General features: G+C 42.2%; 1 protein-coding gene across 3 annotated transcripts in view; it reads right to left on the minus strand.

The window, feature by feature from the left end:
- Window positions 1-20,607, minus strand: part of ANO3 (anoctamin 3) — a 434,465-nt gene that overhangs the window by 109,088 nt on the left and 304,770 nt on the right. For all 3 annotated transcript variants that reach the window (XM_056526698.1, XM_056526699.1, XM_056526701.1), the window contains 6 exons: window positions 18,195-18,301; window positions 17,087-17,142; window positions 13,519-13,640; window positions 11,911-12,045; window positions 9,490-9,586; window positions 5,555-5,615 (listed from right to left, as the gene is read on the minus strand). In XM_056526698.1, the coding sequence (XP_056382673.1) occupies window positions 5,555-5,615; window positions 9,490-9,586; window positions 11,911-12,045; window positions 13,519-13,640; window positions 17,087-17,142; window positions 18,195-18,301 (578 nt within the window). The remainder of the gene's footprint in view (window positions 1-5,554; window positions 5,616-9,489; window positions 9,587-11,910; window positions 12,046-13,518; window positions 13,641-17,086; window positions 17,143-18,194; window positions 18,302-20,607) is intronic.

A 20,607-nucleotide genomic window follows, 5' to 3' on the forward strand; every position in this document is an offset into this window, starting at 1 on the left:
AAAGAAGATTTTCCTTCAATGGTGTGCTACGAAAGAGGTAGTAACCTCAGATCCTCCTCTTTCTGCAATACTACGGTTTCTTCAGGATGGCCTTGACAAGGGTCTTAGCCCATCCACTTAAACCTACAGTTCTCAGACCCATTCCCAAGTGGGATTTGCCTACTGTTCTTAAAGGGTTATGCTCTCATCCCTTTGAACCGCTAGAAGAGGTCGACTTTAGGTATTTGTCCCTTAAAGTCACCTTCTTGTTGGCCATAACCTCAGCCAAAAGGGTAGGCGAGCTTCAGGCCCTTTCGTCCCTTGAGCCTTATACATTGTTTCTCCAGGACAGAGTCCTGTTGAGATATTTACCCACCTTTGTTCCTAAGGTTCCGACGTTTTCCAACACCAACCAGGTCATATCCCTTCCAGTTCTGTGCCCTAATCCAGCTTCTCCTGAGGAAGTTGCTGACCACACTCTGGACATCTCAAGAATTCTCAGAGTCTACATCTCCAGAACTGAAGAATTTAGAAGATCGGAGCACCTTCTTGTTTCGTTTTCAGGGAAGAACAAGGGTCTTAAAGCCTCTAAACCCTCTCTGAGTAGATGGATTAAGGAGGCAATCCGGGAGGCCTTTGTAGCCCAGGACTTAACTCCTCCTGCCTTTGTTACTGCCCATTCTACTAGGGCAGTCTCTACTTCCTTTGCAGAAAGGAAAGCGGTTCCTCTTGATCAAATTTGTGCGGCTGCCTCCTGGGGCACCCATAATACGTTTATTAGTCATTACAGGGTCAATGCCAAACGATCGGAAGAGTTGGCCTTTGGGCAATCAATCCTAAGTGCCACTCTGCCGTAGTCCCTCCCTATTTGTGTTGTTACTTGCTAAGTCCCCACTTGTGCTGCTGGTTAGGACGTAAGGGAAGCGTTAATTTTTAACGTAAATTTGTTTTCCCTTAGTCCTAACAGCAGCACACAAATTTCCCGCCCATATATTTTTGTTTGTTACTTGTTATAAAGCAATGTGGCCTAAGGGAGGAGGCCTTATATGGGGTACTAATTAAATGTTTAATTACTTGGGCGGAATTAAAAATTCCACCGTCCTGCCAGCTTCACAGGGGCAGAACACCCCACTTGTGCTGCTGTTAGGACTAAGGGAAAACAAATTTACTTTAAAAATTAACACTTAGGGAACACCCGTCTGTTCCAAATGTCAACTTCCCACCTATACAACTTTCCTAGGGGGTGTACTGTTTGTAATATTCTCACATGTGGCTGTTCCTTTCTTGTATTTTCCTCTGAATGTATGTAACTGTTAGGTCCGTTAGAAACATCGGCCTCAAATGCGTCGTATTTCCAGACGACAATTCAGAGTCACATGTTAGTTGTTCCCAGAGAGATGAAGCAAAGCTACCCTTCATCCATTCCTGGAAAATAAATTTAGGAAACACCGGTGCATTCAAAATGTCCTCTTTACCCCTATACCAATTCCTCAGGGTGGGTACTTTCTGTAATGGTGTCACATGTGGGTGTTTCATTTTTGTATTTTCCGCTGAATGTATGTAACCGTCAGCTACTGATATGCCATAGACCACAAATGCAAACAGACCTCTATGACTTCTGAGCCTTGCTGTGTGCCCGCCCAGCACGTTACCCCATATGTGGATGTATTTCCATTGTCAGGAGAAAAAGCCCTCCAGAATTTGTAACCCAATTTCTCCCATTATCACTTGTAAAAATAAAAAAAATTGGGTAACCCTAGCATTTTTGTGTACAAAAATAAAAATGTTCAACTTACGGCCCACTGTTCAAAACCTAAGAGGTGTAAGTACTCACTGAACCCCTTGTTACCTTCCTTGAGGGGTGTAGTTTCAAAATTGCAGTCACTTGCTGGGGTTTGATTTTTAGATTTTATGTCAGAACCTAAACCATTGCAGTGCAAATCACCACTTTAGGCCTCAAATCTCATCAGTGCTGTCTCACTCCTAAGCCCTTTTTTTCCCATTTGCATAGTGTTTTACCGCCATATATGGGGTATTCCCTTATTTTGGAGAAATTGGGCTACACATTTTGTGCTGCTTTTTTTTTCTTACTACTTGTGAAACTAAAAAGATTTTGGTTAATACCAGCAATTCAGTGTTAAAAATCAATTCTTCAACTTTTATGGCCCACTGTTCAAAAAGCATGTCAGGTGTAAGCAGGACTCAAGTCCTGCAGGAACGTGTGGGAACTGAGTTCCTGCACTTTTTCCACAGCAGGAACACTGTTTCCATTAGCAGGAGTCCTGCAAGACCACAACTTGACTGGAAATCTTCGGTGAGTTCCTCAAAACGTGATCCCTGGGTGTAAGTACTCACTATAACCCTTGTTACATTCCTTGAGAGGTGTAGTTTCTAAAATAGTACCACATGTTTGGGGTTTCTGCTGTACTTGCACTACGGGGGCTTTGTAAATGCACATGGTCCCCTACTTAAATTCCAACAAACTCTTTACTCCAAAAGCGCAATGGAGCTCTTTCTCTTCTGAGCATTGCAGCGCGCCCGCAGAGCACTTTACATCCAATATGGGGTATTTTTTTCTCAGAAGAAATTGCACTACAAATTTTGGGGGCATTTTTCCCTATTACCCCATATGAAAACGAAACATTTGGGGTAACACTATATCTATAGTGCAAAAAAAAAAATCACATTTTTCACTTTTATGGCCCACTGTTCAAAAAAACCTGTGATGTAAGTACTCACTGTAACCCTTGTCATGTTCCTGGAGGGATGTAGTTTCCAAAATGGTGTCACAAGTGGGGGGTTTCTGCTGTTCTGGCACCATGGGAGGTTTGTAAATGCACAAGGCCCTGACTTCAATTCCAGCAAAATTCTCTTTCCAAAAGTCCAATGGCACTCCTTCTGTTTCTGAGACCTGTAGTGCACCAGTAGAGCACGTAATGTCCACATGTGGGGTGTTTTTTTAATCGGGAGAAATTGGGCTTCAAATTTTAAGGTCCATTTTCTCCTATTATACTGTGCGAAATTGAAAAATTTGGAGTAACACCATCATTTAGTGTTAAAAATCAAATGTTTTACTTTACAGGCCACTGTTTAAAAAATATGTGAGGTGTAAGTACTCACTGTAACCCTTTTTACGTTCCTGGAGGGGTGTAGTTTCCAAAATGGTATCACATGTGGGGGATTTCTAATGTTCTGGCACCATGGGAGGTTTGTAAATATACATGGCCCCCTACGTTAATTCCAGCAAAATTCTCTCTCCAAAAGTCTAATTGCGCTCCTTCTGTTCTGAGACCTGTAGTGCCCCAGAAGAGCACTTAACATCCACATATGGGGCATTTTCTTAATTGGGAGAAATTGGGCCTCAAGTTTTGGGGTCCATTTTCTCCTGATACACCATGTGAAAATGAATAATTTTGAGTAACACCTTCATTTAAGTGTTAAAAATAAAAATTTTCATTTTCTCGTCCAAGTTCAACGCAAACCCGTCAAACACCTGTGAGGTACTAAGGCTCACTGTACCCCTTGTTACATTCCTTGAGGGATGTAGTTTCCCAAATAGTGTGCCAGGTGTAGGTTTTTTTTTGCAGTTCTGGTACCCTGGGGACTTGCTAAATGCAACATGCCCCCCAAAAAACATTTCAGCAAAATTCTCTTTCAAAAAGCCAAATTTTGCTCCTTCTCTTCTGAGCATTGTAGCGCGCCAGGCGCCAGCAGAGCACTTAACGTCCACATATGGGGTATTGGGGTATGGGTTATTTCAATACTTCATTGATGTGAAGAGAGCTATAGGCTATACCAGAGCAAATACATTAGATTTGAAATTTTGTGAATGCTTCACTATGTTTATTGGAGTATTTCTTTAAGCATGTACAACCCATTACATTAGGGTGTGCTCCTGGAGTCCATGCACGTTTTTCTACTATCATACACTTTAACCCCTTAAGGACCAAGGGCGTACAGGTACGCCCTTGGTCCTGCTCTCCTGATGGAACCCCGCGTCATATCACGGCGGGCCGGGCGTCATAGTGAAGCCGGGACCCGCCTCTAATAGCGCGCAGCGCCGATCGCGGCACCACATGCTATTAACCCTTTAGCCGCGCGCTCAGAGCTGAGCCGCGCGGCTAAAAGTGAAAGTTGCCGGCTAGCTCAGTCGGGCTGTTCGGGATAGCCGCGGCTAATCGCGGCATCTCGAACAGCTGACAGGACAGCGGGAGGGCCCCTACCTGCCTCCTCGCTGTCCGAATGACTGCTCAGTGCCTGAGATCCTGAGACTGCTCAGTGCCGTTGATTCACTTTTTTTTTTTTTTAACTTTTTTTTCGCAGTGTTATAGGTCCCATAGGGACCTATAACACTGCACACACTGATCTTCATCATTGATCACTGGTTTCTCATAAGAAACCAGTGATCAATGATGAAGATCAGTGTGTGCAGTGTTATAGGTCCCTATGGGACCTATAACACTGCAAAAAAAAAGTGGAAAAAAAAAAGTGAATAAAGATCATTTAACTCCTCCCCTATTAAAAGTTTGAATCACCCCCCTTTTCGAATAAAAAAAAAAAAACACAGTGTAAATAAAAATAAAAATAAACATATATGGTATCACCGCGTGTGGAAATGTCCGAATTATAAAAATATATAATTAATTAAACCGCTTGGTCAATGGCGTGCGCACAAAAAAATTCCAAAGTCCAAAATAGTGCATTTTTGGTCACTTTTTATATCATTTAAAAATGAATAAAAAGCGATCAATAAGGCCTATCAATGCAAAAATGGTACCGTTAAAAACTTCAGATCACAGCGCAAAAAATGAGCCCTCATACCGCCCCATACACGGAAAAATAAAAAAGTTATAGGGGTCAGAAGATGACAATTTTAAACGTATAAATTTTCCTGCATGTAGTTATGATTTTTTCCAGAAGTCCGACAAAATCAAACCTATATAAGTAGGGTATCATTTTAATCATATGGACCTACAGAATAAAGATAAGGTGTCATTTTTACCGAAAAATGTACTACGTAGAAACGGAAGCCCCCAAAAGAAACAAAACAGCGTTTTTTTTTTTCAATTTTGTCGCACAATGATTTTTTTTTCCGTTTCACCGTAGATTTTTGGGTAAAATGACTGACGTCATTACAAATTAGAATTGGTGGCGCAAAAAATAAGCCATCATATGGATTTTTAGGTGCAAAATTGAAAGAGTTATGATTTTTTAAAGGCAATGAGCAAAAAACGAAAATGCAAAAACGGAAAAAAACCCTTAAGGGGTTAAGAAGTTGACAAAGATTGCAATATTTTCATTATGATGTGGAATTTTTTGTCTGTTATTGGACAATTGGGATCAGCCTCATGTATTTTTTTTTTTTTGGACCAACACAGTAGGGTTTTAGGCTGAACAAGATGGACTCTTGTCTTTTTTTAACCTTATGAACAATATGTTAAATGTCAGACATTGTTTCTAACAAAATCATCTATGTTGTGAATGGTTGTCCCCCCACAGTGTGTATACCATAGATGGAAACAGTCTTTCAATGTTGTGTCAACAGTATCTAGCACTTAACAGAAAACAGACTTACCCCATATTGCCATGAATATGGCAAAGAAGACTGTGCCTCCATTATCAAACAAGTGAGTGACCTGAGAATAGAAAAGCACAAATATTTCGATATTGAAGGTGTCACAGAATTTATTAAATATGTCATTTGATTTCCCAGCAGTGAGTGACTCTTGTAAGTACAGTATGTTCCCTGCACCATAGTTTTCTCCTTTGTGCTAATATACAATTTGTGCCAGACCTGAAAGGATATTTGAAAGGTATAATTTGGTCTAAAAGGTTAATAACAGCTTAGAACAGAAATAATTAAAATAGAACTTTAACATATCAAAGTTATAATCTACATGGTTACCTATGACAACCAATTAAATTTCATTTGACTGTGTGCAATGTAATAAAGATAAAACTAGACACCTCTGCCGATCACTGACTGAGCGAGGCAGTTCGTGCGGGTTGACCGCAACACGAAAACCGGGAGGCAGCAGCAAGTTTCTTTTTAGTATCCTGACTCACTTTAAAATTTATGGTGCTAGAATACCCCTTTAACTCCCAAAGAACCAGTTTCCATCTTTTCATTAACCCAGTGGCTGAATGTGGCTCTTCAATGAAATGGCGATCAATGAACCACTATTCTTCTGATGCTTTGGGAATTCTCAGAGACCCCAATTTATCAAACATCGATGGCATAGCTTGTGGATATGCAACATTCTCTTTTTAGTTTATTGGGGAAATTAGACCAAAGAGTAAGAATTTTGTGACAGACTTCCATGAACTAAGACAAACCTCAACACCTCCATAATATTGCTATCTACTGTATATTGTCTCTAGAGGATCAGCTAATTTTTTTAAAATTCGACTCGGCCGATCCGCCGAATTCCACCCCCCAAAATTTGTTTTGAATCGAATTTATTTGCGGCAAAAATGGCTATTTCTGGGCTACAGAGAGACTCAATAGGGGTGTAGAACACTTTGCTTTGCCATAATACTCATAGGGAGTGTGCTGTGTTAGTGAAATAATACTGTTATTCAGTATGACATGCAGATCACAGGCATCGCTATTAGACACACAGCCGCACAATGTAGAACCTGGTAATTGGAATGAGCAAACTTTAAATCCTTTTTTGAGGACTCATTGGAGGGCAAGTCTGGTACCAGTAACCATGGTAATTCAAGCTCCAATAGTGTATAATTGCTGCAGTGTATAAGTTGCTGCAGTGAAAAAGTTTGTACTTGTATCTTAAAATCGAGCTGGCATTCCACCGCGAGGCCAGCTACCACCTGTCCCAGCCCCTGCCTCTCAGCGCTCCCCCATGCTCATAACTGAATGTCCACTTGAAAAGGGAGGGACTGCAGCACCAGCAACTTGGACAGGAGCACATTCAGCTTCTGTGCTGTGTGGACGCATACTGTTGTCTCTTGGACATGGCTTCGCCGATGGATTGCTGGCGGAATGACTGACGAGAAGTAGGAGGAGCAGGAGCATCTGGAACAACAGAAGATGTGTATGACAGACAGCTCCCTTCGGCTGAGGTAGTGGAGCCTTGGGTGCCTGAATCAGGGAGCGGCGTGCCACTGGGTTATGCATCAGGCTGGACCACCGCATAGGAGCCCCCGTTCTCCCAGGCCGCTTTATGGTGGTAGGGCCGTGGTGCCAACATTGGGACCCTGGCCACACTTCACTTTATGCTGACACATCTTGCATGTGGCCATGTGAACATTCTCCGGATGCTTGATGAAAAACTGTCACACCACCGAGTAGCTGATTTTCCCCCAACAGTTTGCACTGACTGACTGCTACTGCCGCCGACTTCAGGAACCCCTGTTCCACTACTTCCCTGACAGGAAGGCTTCGGCATATCTGGTGGTCTATCCCGGGCATGTTTGGCTCCAGAATTCCCACTGCTGCCACCATGCTGACTCCCAACCATGCTACCACCTTGCTGGCTCAGCTGCTTCCTCATGGGCAACCTGCAACCCTCTTCTCCTGATAATGATGAAGCCCCTTCTGCACCCGGCTCCCAAGTGCGATCTGCTTGATGTCACTGATTTCCTTCTCAGGATCCTCAGTAATGTCTGTTTCAGGAGCCTGAACGCTCGCAACACCACCTCCCATGCCACTCTCATCATCACTACTTGCCCGCCTAGCGGAGGAAGCGTCGGATGTCTCCTCCACTTCTTGGCTGGGCAGTAGCTGCTGACTGTCCTCTAGTAGATCATCCTCACTAAATAGTGGATCGGAATCCACAGTATAAGATACTTCTGTGGGGGAGGGAACAGCATAGGACAGAGGCAATGGGAGGACAGGGACTGCTCCCGGGCCATGCCAACTGAGGGTTGTGTCTGAGGAACCCACCAACTGATGACTGGGGGTGTCAGATGTCACTTGGGATGAAGTGGATGAACGAGTTAACCAATCAATGATGGCAGATGGGTTGCTGGTGGAGACACGACCGCCAGTTGATATCAGGAGCTCAGGCCTCTTGCTGTGACTCCTGCTGCCACTCACTCCTAGTCTGCTGCGACCTCTGCCTGCGCCTGATGAATTTAGGCCTCAGCCACTCCTCTGTGCATGTCCTGGCACTTCTCTACCTGACATATTTATACACCAGCTGAGTGCGTACATGTTACACTTATGAGAGGACAATACGCTCCACTACGCTTACAACTGTATTAAGATACAAAAGCAGGTGTGTAGTTTTGGCTGGCCTTTCAGAGTAACTAGGCCCTTATGACTTTAACAGGAACAAAATCGTACACCACGTAGGTATACGTACAGTTTACACTTATGAGAGGAGGACAATATGCTCACCTACACTTACAACTTTATTAGGCTACAAAAGCAGGTATGTAGGTATGACTGGCCTTTCAGAGTAACTGGCACAAATGAGTTTAACAGGAAAAATAATTGTACACCACCTAGGTGTACTTACAGGTTACACTTCTGAGAGGACAGTACGCTCCCCTACACTTACAACCTGTATTAGGCACTAAAAGCTGGTGACGCTTTTTTACGGCTCACCCTAACTGGCCCCTATTAGCTTTAGAGTTGTAGTACACCCCAGTGCAGCAGTACAGAGTCTCTGTGTAGGACACCAAAAGTGTGCTTTCTCTCGTTCTTTCTCTCTCCCTCTCTCCGCTGTCCTGGCTTTTCTGCAGTGATTTGGGCTTGTGGTGAATCGCTGCTGTAAAGCTTTTTTTTCTGTGGAACACACACACACTGTCTGCTCTCTCTCTGCAAAAAAATGCTGAAATTCCTGTCTGCAATGGCTGCTGATTATATAGGGCTATAACATCACATGTGATTGAGGGTCATCCCTCCATCCCACCTTCCCAGAATTCCTTGCCCCATGTCCCCACACGTGGATCCGCTATTTTAACCCCCCAGCCTGCAGAAATTGGAGTCCATGAAGTGATACGTTGAAATGAATCGCTGCAATATTTGGATTTGTTGCGAAGCAAATTTTTCATGAAATTCATATCGAATTTGGATTTGTCATATTCGATTTGCTCATCTCTTATTGTCTCCATTAAATTGACTCCCACAATTCACACATTCCATTGCTATTTACTGTTCCCCTATAATGGAGCCATACATAATGCTTACATTGCATAACCAGCTAAAAAGCTACTAATATTACTGCCAGCTACAGTGTTAGTAAAATGGACTTATGTCTGCTCTAGAAGGCAGCAGTATATTCTTTGGCACAGAGGCATGACCTGGGGGCATTGTGTGCCCTTTGGGCCGGCTATCAATATGCACAAGGTTCAGAACTTAGTAGGTAGAGGTCCTGTATACTGTCCTATGTGCATTTCATAGGAGAAAAAATAGTGTCAGGTCCTATAACTAATAATTGATAAAAGGGCCAATGTTGTCCAGAATGTTAAACCTACAGAGTGTTAAGCTTATATAAGTACTGTATACTCAATTCTTCATGTTCATGTAGTGCTGATGTTTACCTTTGCATATATGCAGCTTTCATTCAGTCTTTGGAGAGTGCAATTCTTCTCACACATCGGGCACATGATAGTTTCATTTGCTTCACAGATCTCCACACTGCAGTGAGAAATAAATATAAAATGTAAGGAATTATTTTGAGTTTCATAACATTTTAGCCTAATATCCTTGTATCTGGTATGCAGAGCCCCCAGACAACTTCTATCTTAGGACACTGCACACCCACCTGTTCACTATTACTATTCCATTAAGGTTTATGAAAGATCAGGGGTCTATGGGCTTGATAGACATATGCTTTGAAAGGCCAATGGGAATTGTATAATTTGTTTGAACCTGAAACAACTCACGATTCTGGTTGTTGGAAAAGCAAGAGGGGTTCCCCAAGTTTGTATAAGCTACCATGAGTTTATTGTCTGATTACTTCTTATTAATGAAGTAAACTGTAGTGAACATATTTGATTTTATTGTAGACATGTTTGGTGGCCTGACATAGCCTTAGCCTACATGGTGGGAATCACCAACCTTAGTTAGTAGACTGTGTTTCTCCTCTGGCAAAAGTATACATAACATACAGGCAGACCATGTGGATAACGCCCTACTAAATTATACAACACTTTACTACCAAAAGGCCCTAAGTGAAGGGATCCATCTCTGGTTGGATCCATGTCTCTGCTTTTTTTTGTAGAAGTCTACTTTACAGTGAAATTGTGCTGTTAGCAAACAATGGCCCTCATTTACTAAGAGCTGAGTGTACTTTTCTTTGTGGGATTTTGTTTCCAACAGGTATTTTTCCATGGCATTTACTATTGTTTCTTGTATTTGGTGATTTTCCCTACATTTGGTCTTTTTACATATGTTCTGAACTGTCAGGTTTTCCAGAGCTTAAATCCACCTCATTTTATGTGGAAATATTCGTCAATTTGTAGGTTTCTTTTGAAAATGTAGCTTTTTTTGGATACACCCCCATTTGCCCTGATGGCCACGCCCCTTTGTAGGTTTTTCTGAGTAAAAGGAGAGTTAGTGGGGTTTTTTGATCTTTTGTCGGAAATTCTGCCGCCCGACACATGTGACACAAAAATACCTACAAAATCTACTCGGAAAAGCCTTAATGAATGAGGCCCAATTAGTTTAGGAATTGGTGAAAGATTTTTTAAAAGGATAAAAGGTTTGGTAAAGCTAAATTCTCTCCAAGAAAAAATTGGTGTCTCTGCGTGTGCTGACCACTATGGTTCAACGAACAAACAAGAAAAATGCATCCGATGCCAGCATCCGGAACTTCATCAGGTTTGGAAGTGTGGTTCCCAATGCCCACGGAAGTGTCCACCAGAATAGACACTCAATTTATCCAAGCCTTTCACTTTTGTTTACCAGCATGCTACAAATACTGGAGAGGATCAAGATGTTGCAGTCCTACATTGTTACACTGTTTCTTGCATGAATGTTGTTTTCCACCTGCACACCTTCAGAAGTTGTGTACACTCAGATGCATAACAGAAGGGATTTCCCTGTACATGAAGCTTCTTCTCAATTTGGTTCTATGAGTACGTATATTAAAAGAACAGCGGGTAAAAGATTTAGACTCTTCAACTCTGTGTAGCACTGTAATGGTGTCCCCAGCTATTTTTCACATACCACTGGTAACTGGAATAAGAGATTTAAAATATAATCCCTCTGTTGTCTGTTAAACAATGAACATTACCATCCTCTGTACTCTTTCACAAAAGATAATATTTAAAGTGATGCATCTGTATTGCCCTTGACAAATGGAGTCTAATCCGTAAAATAACTTAGAGAGTACTTACACTAAATCATTGGCCCTGATTTACTAAGAGTGGAGTGTAGGTTTCCTTGTGGGTTTTAATTCCCTACAAGTATTTTTCCCCGGTATTTACTAAGGTTTCCCTACATTTTGCCCTTTTCCCTACATTTTGCTTTTTTTACACTTGCTGTGATCTGTAGGGTTTTCCCCAGCTCAAATCCATCACATTTTCTGAGGAAACCTTAGTAAATATGTTGGTTTTTTGTCAAAATGTCGGGAACACGCCCCTTTTCTGTGACCACGCCCCCTTTCCCCAATGGCCAGGCCTCGGGTTTTCACAGTAAAATGGAGAGTTAGTTGGGTTTTTCTCAATTTTGGCACAAATTCTGGCACAAATTCTGGCGCACAACAAAAATAAAAGCATGTCGACTTTGCTTTAGTAAGTGAGGGCTATTGTGTTTGACCAAGAGGGCATACCATAACATCAGTGGTTAACTCTGCATGGCATCCCGTCCATTGATAACTCAAATTCTAAAATCCTCTGTTCTTATGTTATGTCTGTAGTTACAATTCAGGGCACAATGCACACTGAAGGCTATTTCATGGATCATAGCATGCAGTGAGTGACTGTGATCTAGAGGCAGGTGGCCATGGCAGACCTCACCTTACTTGGCTGGAGTCCATGGTAAATAATCCATAGAGGAAGACGAACAATCCAACAAGAGCTGCAGGTATCAACATCCCTGTGTACCAGCCCAACCAAGCGAAGTACAAGCCGATCTTCTCACCAAAGTACCTCCTGTGAGATAGGTACAATAAGGATTACACCTATATATGGATTTCTCAAATATATAGCTGCATTTGGTCCATATGTATGTCCTTTTCCATAGTTTTCTAAACATGTTCCTATAGAAACTTTAAAGAAATGTTTGTATGGCACACATATCTGCAGAACTTTACAATAACTAAATAATAATAATAAAAAGTTAGTAAATAATTCCGGTTCTGGGTCTGTTCTAATTTCTGTTTCAGACCCTCCTGTACTGAATACAGAAGAGTTAAGAGTTAAGTTTTAGTCACTTTGGAGAACTATAATCTGCTTTCATGGACAGCCACTGATCTCAGTGATTGCCGTGTAATGCTTTATTTCTCCATGTGGAGGCACTGCAGGATAATTTAACATTTATAGTTTTTTTTTCTGATTTGCTGCAGATTTTCTCAATTACCTTCAATAGGGTCAAAAAACACAACAAATCTGCAACAAATTTACAGCTAATCTGCAGCAAAATCTACAACAAATACACAAAGTGTGAAAATCCTCCGCAGACCCGAAAACAAGTCCCTCTCTCTCTTAGGACTTGATGCGTAGGTAGGGTAAGAGGGGTTGGGGATATAGGATGTATATAAGTATTTATTGCATATAATGTTGTATTAAATGTAATGAAAATAGTAATAATACTATAATAAAAACATTTTTAAAAAAATCTGCTTTTATCTGTAGAGAAACTTGGCTATTCTGGAGTGCGAACACAGAGGAAATGAAGTATTACCCAGTGTCCCTTAAAATCAATAGCTTACCTGTGTAACACAGGATAGGACAGGTCCTCCAGAGTAAAAGATGCTCTTTAAAGGGGTACTCCACTGGCCGGCTTTCGGAACTAAATGTTCCTAACGCTGTTTTCGTGTTGCGGGGCTCAGCCACACCCCTCGTGACATCACAGCCACGCCCTCTCAATGCAAGTCAATGCAAGTCATCACGCCCCCTCCCATAGACTTGCATTGAGGGGGCATGGTCATGACGTCACAAGGGTGTGGCCGACCCCCGCAGTGCGAAAACATTGTTCGGAACATTTAGTTCTGAACGCTGGCCGGTGGAGTACACCTTTAAAGTTGCTTTTCACTGTGGCAAAGAGATGTGAACCCCCCTCTATTAATAAGAATGACCTAATAGGGTATATGACAATGGGTTTTCCAAACAGGACAAACAAAATCCACTACATTACATTCACATCACATGTACGAGATCCGGCTGGCGTCAAATCTAATTAATTTCAATGCGCCGACCGGAGTCAGATAGTGACTCCGGTCGGCTCATTTTTGCCCCGTATCCAGTTTTGTGGCTAAACTGAAAACCGTTGTCTGCTGTGGATCTCCGATACGTGGTGTGAATGCACCCTAAAAACAGCAAAACCCTCATAGTATAAATATTGAAACAGTTCCCTGCAATCATATTGTACATCCTCTATAAAAATGCAATAAAACATAGACGTACCTGATTAAATCCAGCGGCTGATACTTATACCACATCCCCCAGCGAGCCCACCTTTCATACAGCAGGTGCCTGTGATTCTGGGCCCCATGGGTTTTGATTGGGTGTCTGCTCTTGTGGCTTCCCTGAAAACATGATAAAAAGTCATTTCACATTACATGTCTTACAGTGAAAAACATTAGAATGCTGAAGATATTTATCTGCATAAATGATTCAGTGATTTTCCATTACCACTTCTTGATAATGTACTATAAGATTTCTGTATCAGAGCTATTCGGCAAAAATATTATTACAGAAAAAAAATCTCTGATTGGAAAATAGAAATAACATTGTCAGTACAGGTTCCTTTCTGTGCTTGTCACATAAATGCAATGATAATACTGATAAGGATGATCTGTAGAAGAAATTGCTCATGTAGTTTCATGCACTATAGATGCTTAAAGGGGTACTCCGCTGCTCAGCGTTTGGAACAAACTGTTCTGAACGCTGGAGCCGGTGACGGGAACTTGTGACATCAAAGCCCTGCCCCTCATGACATCACACCACGCCCCCTCAATGCAAGTCCATAGACTTGCATTGAGGGGGCGGGGCGTGATGTCATGAGGGGCAGGGCTTTGATGTCACAAGTTCCCGTCACCGGCTCCAGCGTTCAGAACAGTTTGTTCCAAATGCTGAGCAGCGGAGTACCCCTTTAAACATTCTTGGGTCCAGATTTTCCTCCCTATTTGAATTTTATCCAACTAAGTTTTTATGTAGGTTTTAATAAATCCATACTGTTTTGATAGAAACCTGTGGCGCTGCTGGTTGGCAACTAGTGTTGCTCGCGAATATTCGTAATGCAAATTTTATTCGCAAACATCGCATATTCGCGAATTTGCTAATATTTGCAAATATAGCACTATATATTCGTAATTACGAATATTCATAATTTTTTTTTTTTTCACAGTACACATCACAGTGATCATCCCTCTCTGCTTCCAGCTTGTGTGGTGTAAAGAAGGCTCTAATACTACTGTGTGAGACTGGTGTGCAAATTTTCGCATATGCGAAAATTTGCATTTGCTAATTTCTGCATATGCGAATTTTCGCTTATGATAATTTTGTATATGCTAATTTTCGTATATATTAATTTTCGCATACGTGAATTTTTGCATATGCGAAAATAAAACGATAATACTACAAATATGCGAATTTAGCGAATATATGACGAATATTCGTCCATATATTCGCAAATATTCGCAAATTCGAATATGGCCTATGCCACTCAACATTATTGGCAACCACCAATGTACTATGTGTCCTGGTTTTTACCAACATTAGGGGCGGCATTCTCGGTGTCATGTGTCTGTTGTGTTTTCTGGTCTTCATGCGCTGGTGTGTCTCCTGCTACAGAGTCTAGTCTGTCCACTAGGGGTCATGTGTGAGCACTAGCTGAGTTTTGCGGGGCTGGTGTACAATCCCTAGTGGATTCTCCTCCAATCCCAGCCAGACATTGCCTATGTAAGTCTGCAATCACTGTTGTTCTAGGCCTAGGCAAAGTTGGGTTTTTTGAATTGCTAGTGTCAAAATAGTGTGTAAAACCCGTCATAAATGTGGTGCAAAGTCATGTAGTGCAGTTTTTCAAGGAAATTGTTCTTTTGCAAGAATAGAACTGGGCCATTATTTTTGTGTGTGTGCACTTTATGTGAAAGTTTCAAATATATTATTGACTCTCATCTGAAGAGACTTTGAACTATATGCTGCAGGACTGTCCGGTGGGGAGGTCGTCCGGTGGGATAGTGGTTCCGGGCTACCATCTTCACCGGGGAGGCCTCTTCTCCGCGCTTCGGCCCAGAATAGAGGCGTTGCCTTGACGATGACGCAGAGGAACATTGGTAATGAACGTACCTCTGCGTCGTCGTCAAGGCAACGTGACTATTCCGGGGCCAGGCCCGAAGTGCGGAGAAGAGGCCTCCCCGGTGAAGATGGCAGCCCGGAACCACTATCCCACTGGACGACCTCCCCACCGGACAGTCCTGCAGCACCGGACCAGCGCCGAGCGGAGGTGAGTACTGTACAGAACTAAAGGGTGTGAGAGGGGGCTGGATGATGTCGAAGGCCGCAGTGGTCTTCAACCTGCGGACCTCCAGAGGTTTCAAAACTACAACTCCCAGCAAGCCCGCACAGCCGATGGCTGCCCGGGCTTGCTGGGAGTTGTAGTTTTGAAACCTCTGGAGGTCCGCAGGTTGAAGACCACTGAGGGCGGAGCGTTCACTCGAGTATAAGCCGAGGGGGGTGTTTTCAGCACGAAAAATCGTGCTGAAAAACTCGGCTTATACTCGAGTATATACGGTATATATTTTTTTGTAAGACTCAAAGTAGTAGTGGTAGTAGTCGTAGTAGTTGAAGAGTATGAGTCCTGCAAAACAATATATGCTGTACATTCTGGAAACAGACAAAACATTACTAGCCGACTGTAAGTAAGTCATGGCATATGTTGGAATATGTTACACTTGTGATGAAGCCCCAAAACGTTATGTCAATGGAGTGTTACAACACATTTCTAAGACAACAGATTGTTTGCCTGTAAAAGAGCTACATAGAGGGTCTACAGCCAACACCCGATAGCAGGGCTATAAACAAAATTGGCTACATAATTGTCAACTCTTGAACACCACCTTGTTTTTATGTTGATTAACTTCCCAACCTTTGTATTCATCTTAGCTCTCCTTTACCGATATAGAGCTCACAAAATAGTAATTTACAGTACTGTTCTATTATCAGATAACTGACAGGAAAACAAAAAAGAAAGCGTCTGTTCTCATGGTCCCTATTTGGTTTAACATATCTCTAGTTTTACAAACCTTCATTTACAAACACCTATTTGGAAGCTACAGCGTGAACTGCTTTATAAGCTAAGTTTTGTACTTAGTTATAGTAAGTTGTATTTAGTTACATTAAACGGGTACTCCACTCATAGACATCTTATCCCCTATCCAAAGGATGTCTGATTGTGGGGGTCCCGCCTCTGGGGACCCCCACAATCTCAGCTGCAGCACCCCAGACGTCCGGTGCATGGAGCGAACTTCAATTTGTGCCGGATGAATGGTGATGCAGGGTGGAGGCTCGTGACGTCACGGCCATGCCCCATCAATGCAAGTCTACCGTCACGCACCCTCCCATAGACTTGCATTGAGGGGGTGTGGCTGTGATGTCATAAGCGGGGTGCCGCTCCTCCTGTGCCTCCTGAACTGCACCTGACGCTCTAAACAAATGCTGGGTGCAGCATGGAGATCGCAGGGGTCCACAGCAGCGGGACCTCCACGATCAGACATCTTATCCCCTATCACTTGAATAGGGAATAAGATGTCTAGGGGCGGAGTACCCCTTTAAGTCCACTTTTATATACTAATAATGTGCTGTTCATTCTTAACTTCCATACATGGTTATATCACAGGGTGAGAACATTTAGTAGAAGCCCATGGTTCTTGGAGAAGTTTTACTGTAGTTGTCTTTATCATATCTGCTCTGAACTGTGAAAAATTACAGGGCAATGTGGAATCACTCAATAACACTATAGTCTTAAAGATACCTCATGAGGTGGAAATGCTGCTTCATATGTCCCATTACCGAGCAATCTGTTGATTCCTAAGAAGAAGAACATGTTAATAGTATATCAGCCTATAGAATCCTCTTAGGCCAGGGCTACACTGCAACTTTTTGTAGTGCTACAAGATTGATTTTAACTATCGGGCTGCTGTAGTCCACAGCAATGCAATAAGTTATATGCAATCTTGGGAAGTGCAGCTGGTACAATGGAACATTTGTATCTTACATACAAAAAAATACTAGACACATGACTTTCTTGCTAAGCAGCACCTACAATAGACCCCTTAGGATGCCCCTCTACTTTAATTCCATGAGCCTCTTGTATTACATCAGTGCAGTTCTTCTTGAGAAGGGTTTGTCAAATCAGTTTTCACCATCTTTCAGGAAGGGGATGAGTCAAGATTGTCCCCTCTTTTCAAGGACCCATGGCAGCTCCATAGGTTGCCTATGTGGTACATATGCATTTGTCTAAAGTGAAGTTCACAGGCAATCATATGTATAGTCTTTTTTGCATTTCTAGCCATATTGTTAGCCCTTTGTGAACTGAGGTAAACACTATTTTTATTTGGGAACTATTTTGGTCTGTTTGGGGAAGATTTATCAAAACCTGTACAGAGGAAAAGTTTCCTAGTTGCCCATAGCAACCAATAAGATTACTTCTTTCATTTTTAACAAGGCCTCTGCAAAATGAAAGAAGTTATCTGATTGGTTGCTATGGGCAACTGGACAACTTTTTCTTTGGCACAGGTTTTGATTAATCTCCCCCCTTTATGACCCAAAATATGCCAAAGTATATGCCAAAATACGCAAGAATTACAGCCAGAAATGAAAACATGCACAATCAAGTAAGCTGTTTTGTTATTAATATATGGCTCTTCTTTGGGATGCTTTTTTTTTTTAATCCATTTTGGCTTTTAAGTTTTTTTGGCACATTGGTGAGACCTAACACATCACTCTACTCTCAACTGATATTTTATACGGGCCACTTGGGGGGGGGGGGAATTAAAAAGCACACACACATATATACAGTATATACACATACTTTTTGGGACTTGCACTATTTCACTTTCATAAAAACACAGATAACTCACCCATTTTTGATTTTCCATCTTCGTATTTTGTCCTCTGTAAGACATGATGGACGATGCGACTTCTCGTGGAGTTACTGAAGAAGGTGTCTTTGTTGTTTATTGTGAAACTGTTGAAGAAACAACCAGAATCAGATTTGATATTTTAGTCTATGAAGCAGATCGCATACGATTAGATGTAAACCTAAGTACGCATTTCTTAGGTTTAAAAATCTTAAAGGAATACAAACTGTTGTGCAAAATCGATTTTAGCTGAAAAACTCAATGTTGTAATAGATTTGTAACCATAGTTAGCAACCCCTTGGGGCTTGTTTCCAGCACATCAACTCCAGAAACTTTCTCTACACAAGTAAATGGAGCTGAAGAGCTTCCTCTTTGCACAGAATATGGGAATAGGTACCACACAGGGAGACAATAGTGTTGCTATAAGTGCTTGAAAAGAGCCCGACCCTACTTAACCCCACCCTCTTTTCTAAAGTTTGGGGAGAACCTGAATAGGACTCCCCATTCCAGATGATCTACATTGTAAGCAAACAAGGGTGTGAGGAATTGTGTCCTGGAAGTCAAAGTGTTACACCAAAATAGGGGGCTTATTATTATCATTATGATAGAGCTCCCATTCTTTTGTGCACACCATTGAACCAAGTGGAGGCAAGCATTGTATTGAGTATTTGTGGTGGCTAAGCTTGCTGACTATCCTGCTCAATACTGACCAAACAAGTAATGAGTTTTGAGGTGACATGGCTCTCCCTTAAAGAGGACCAGTCATTACTCTGAATAAAATGAGTTGCAGTAACCAGTAGATACCCTAGGGTGGGGGCTGCTCACATACCGTTTACAGCATGATGATTGGCCCTCCTGTTGCTTAGTTACCGGGCTTTGTAGTCCCTTCTGACTGATTCAGTTAATCCATCAAATGGGCAGGCTTTTATTTTCATAAAGGATGTGTTTACCTTATTTCTGTGTAGTCACGCTCATACTAAATGAAGGGGGGTGTGGGCTCATGGGCAGGAGATCCTGTTCTATGAGTGAGGCCACACACCCTCAATAAATATGCACCCCCTATACAGTTGTGGTGTCCCGGTACCGTATTTCATACTGTACCTTTGTAGAGGTCCCCATAGTCAGAGTCCCTAGGAACGCCGGGGTCCCTCTTCTATAATTATCCCCTTGTCACCCCTTAGTTAGTTTATATTTCTATAGAAATTCATAGAAATATAAATATAAATATGTATATATTCAATTGCCTACCTGTTCAGCGTAGCAGGACCTGCGGGTCATGTGATTAGGTTCAGAACTCTGTGGATTTGCTAAAGGACCTTTGGTGGTTTTGGTCACGTGTTCACCCACAATGCAATGTAATGGTGATCAAGTTGTTATGGACCAATCCAAAACGGCCAGACCCTGCCCATATAATGGAGCTGTGCCATCTTGATCGCACAAAGCCAAAGCCTTGCGGCCTCGGCCTATATCAAAGCGGTTATACTAAGCAATTCCCAGCTACTCTCTGCAAGATCAATGGAACTAAACGCACCCTTAAATCCAGCGGATCTATGCTACAAAATCTCTGAGAAGCTAAATTGAGCTTATCTGATCCCAACCAACTGTCAATCGCTGCTCAGCTATATCTGTAGAGACTCTGTTATCTGGACTGTTACTATTGCTGCATGTACAGAAATTCTTCAGTGAAAGTTCCTGCAAGTTTTCAGTTAACAGTGGTTGTGGACAATCCTTTATTCTACCTTTATTCATCTATCAAGATTACAGCATTTAACCCTCACCCTGGCATCACGAGTGACAAGGGTTAACAGCACCCTTTACTATTCTGAACAGAAACACCCTAACTACCCTACACCCCACAAGGCTTTATCCCCCAAGGTCACCACACAGTCACTGCACAGAAATTAACCGAACAAAGCCCCTTTGAAAATAAAGTCTCACCCATCTAATAAATTGACTGAATCAGTCAGAGGGGACTACAAATCCCTCTAACTAAGCAACAGGGAGGTCGATCATTATGCTGTAAATGTGATCAGCCCTCCATAAACTTTTTACTGGTTACTGCAACTCATTTTATTTAAAATGACCACAGGATGTATTTAATGGGAAAAAAAGGATCAGATCATTGGAGTTCAGCATGCCCAATCCCTTTAAACTGGTAGGTAAACTGCTGCCAGAGGTGCCTGGCAGTGGCTTATCTCCTTATTGAGAACACATGCTTGGCTGAGCCAAGGGTGCCGGTGGAGGCGGACGTTGAAAAGAATAGCTGTTCAGAGTTCAAGCATTTAGCCAATAGCTATCTAAGATGTATGGCCACCTTCCTCTTCTTTCCATGGCTTTTCTATGATCGATGGGAAAATTTCCCACCCTTTGCTTGCTGAAAATGTAGTATAGTCCTTTACAGGTTCTTATGGCC

The sequence above is a fragment of the Hyla sarda genome, chromosome 6 (genome assembly GCF_029499605.1).
Source record: "Hyla sarda isolate aHylSar1 chromosome 6, aHylSar1.hap1, whole genome shotgun sequence".
NCBI classification, from domain to species: domain Eukaryota; kingdom Metazoa; phylum Chordata; class Amphibia; order Anura; family Hylidae; genus Hyla; species Hyla sarda.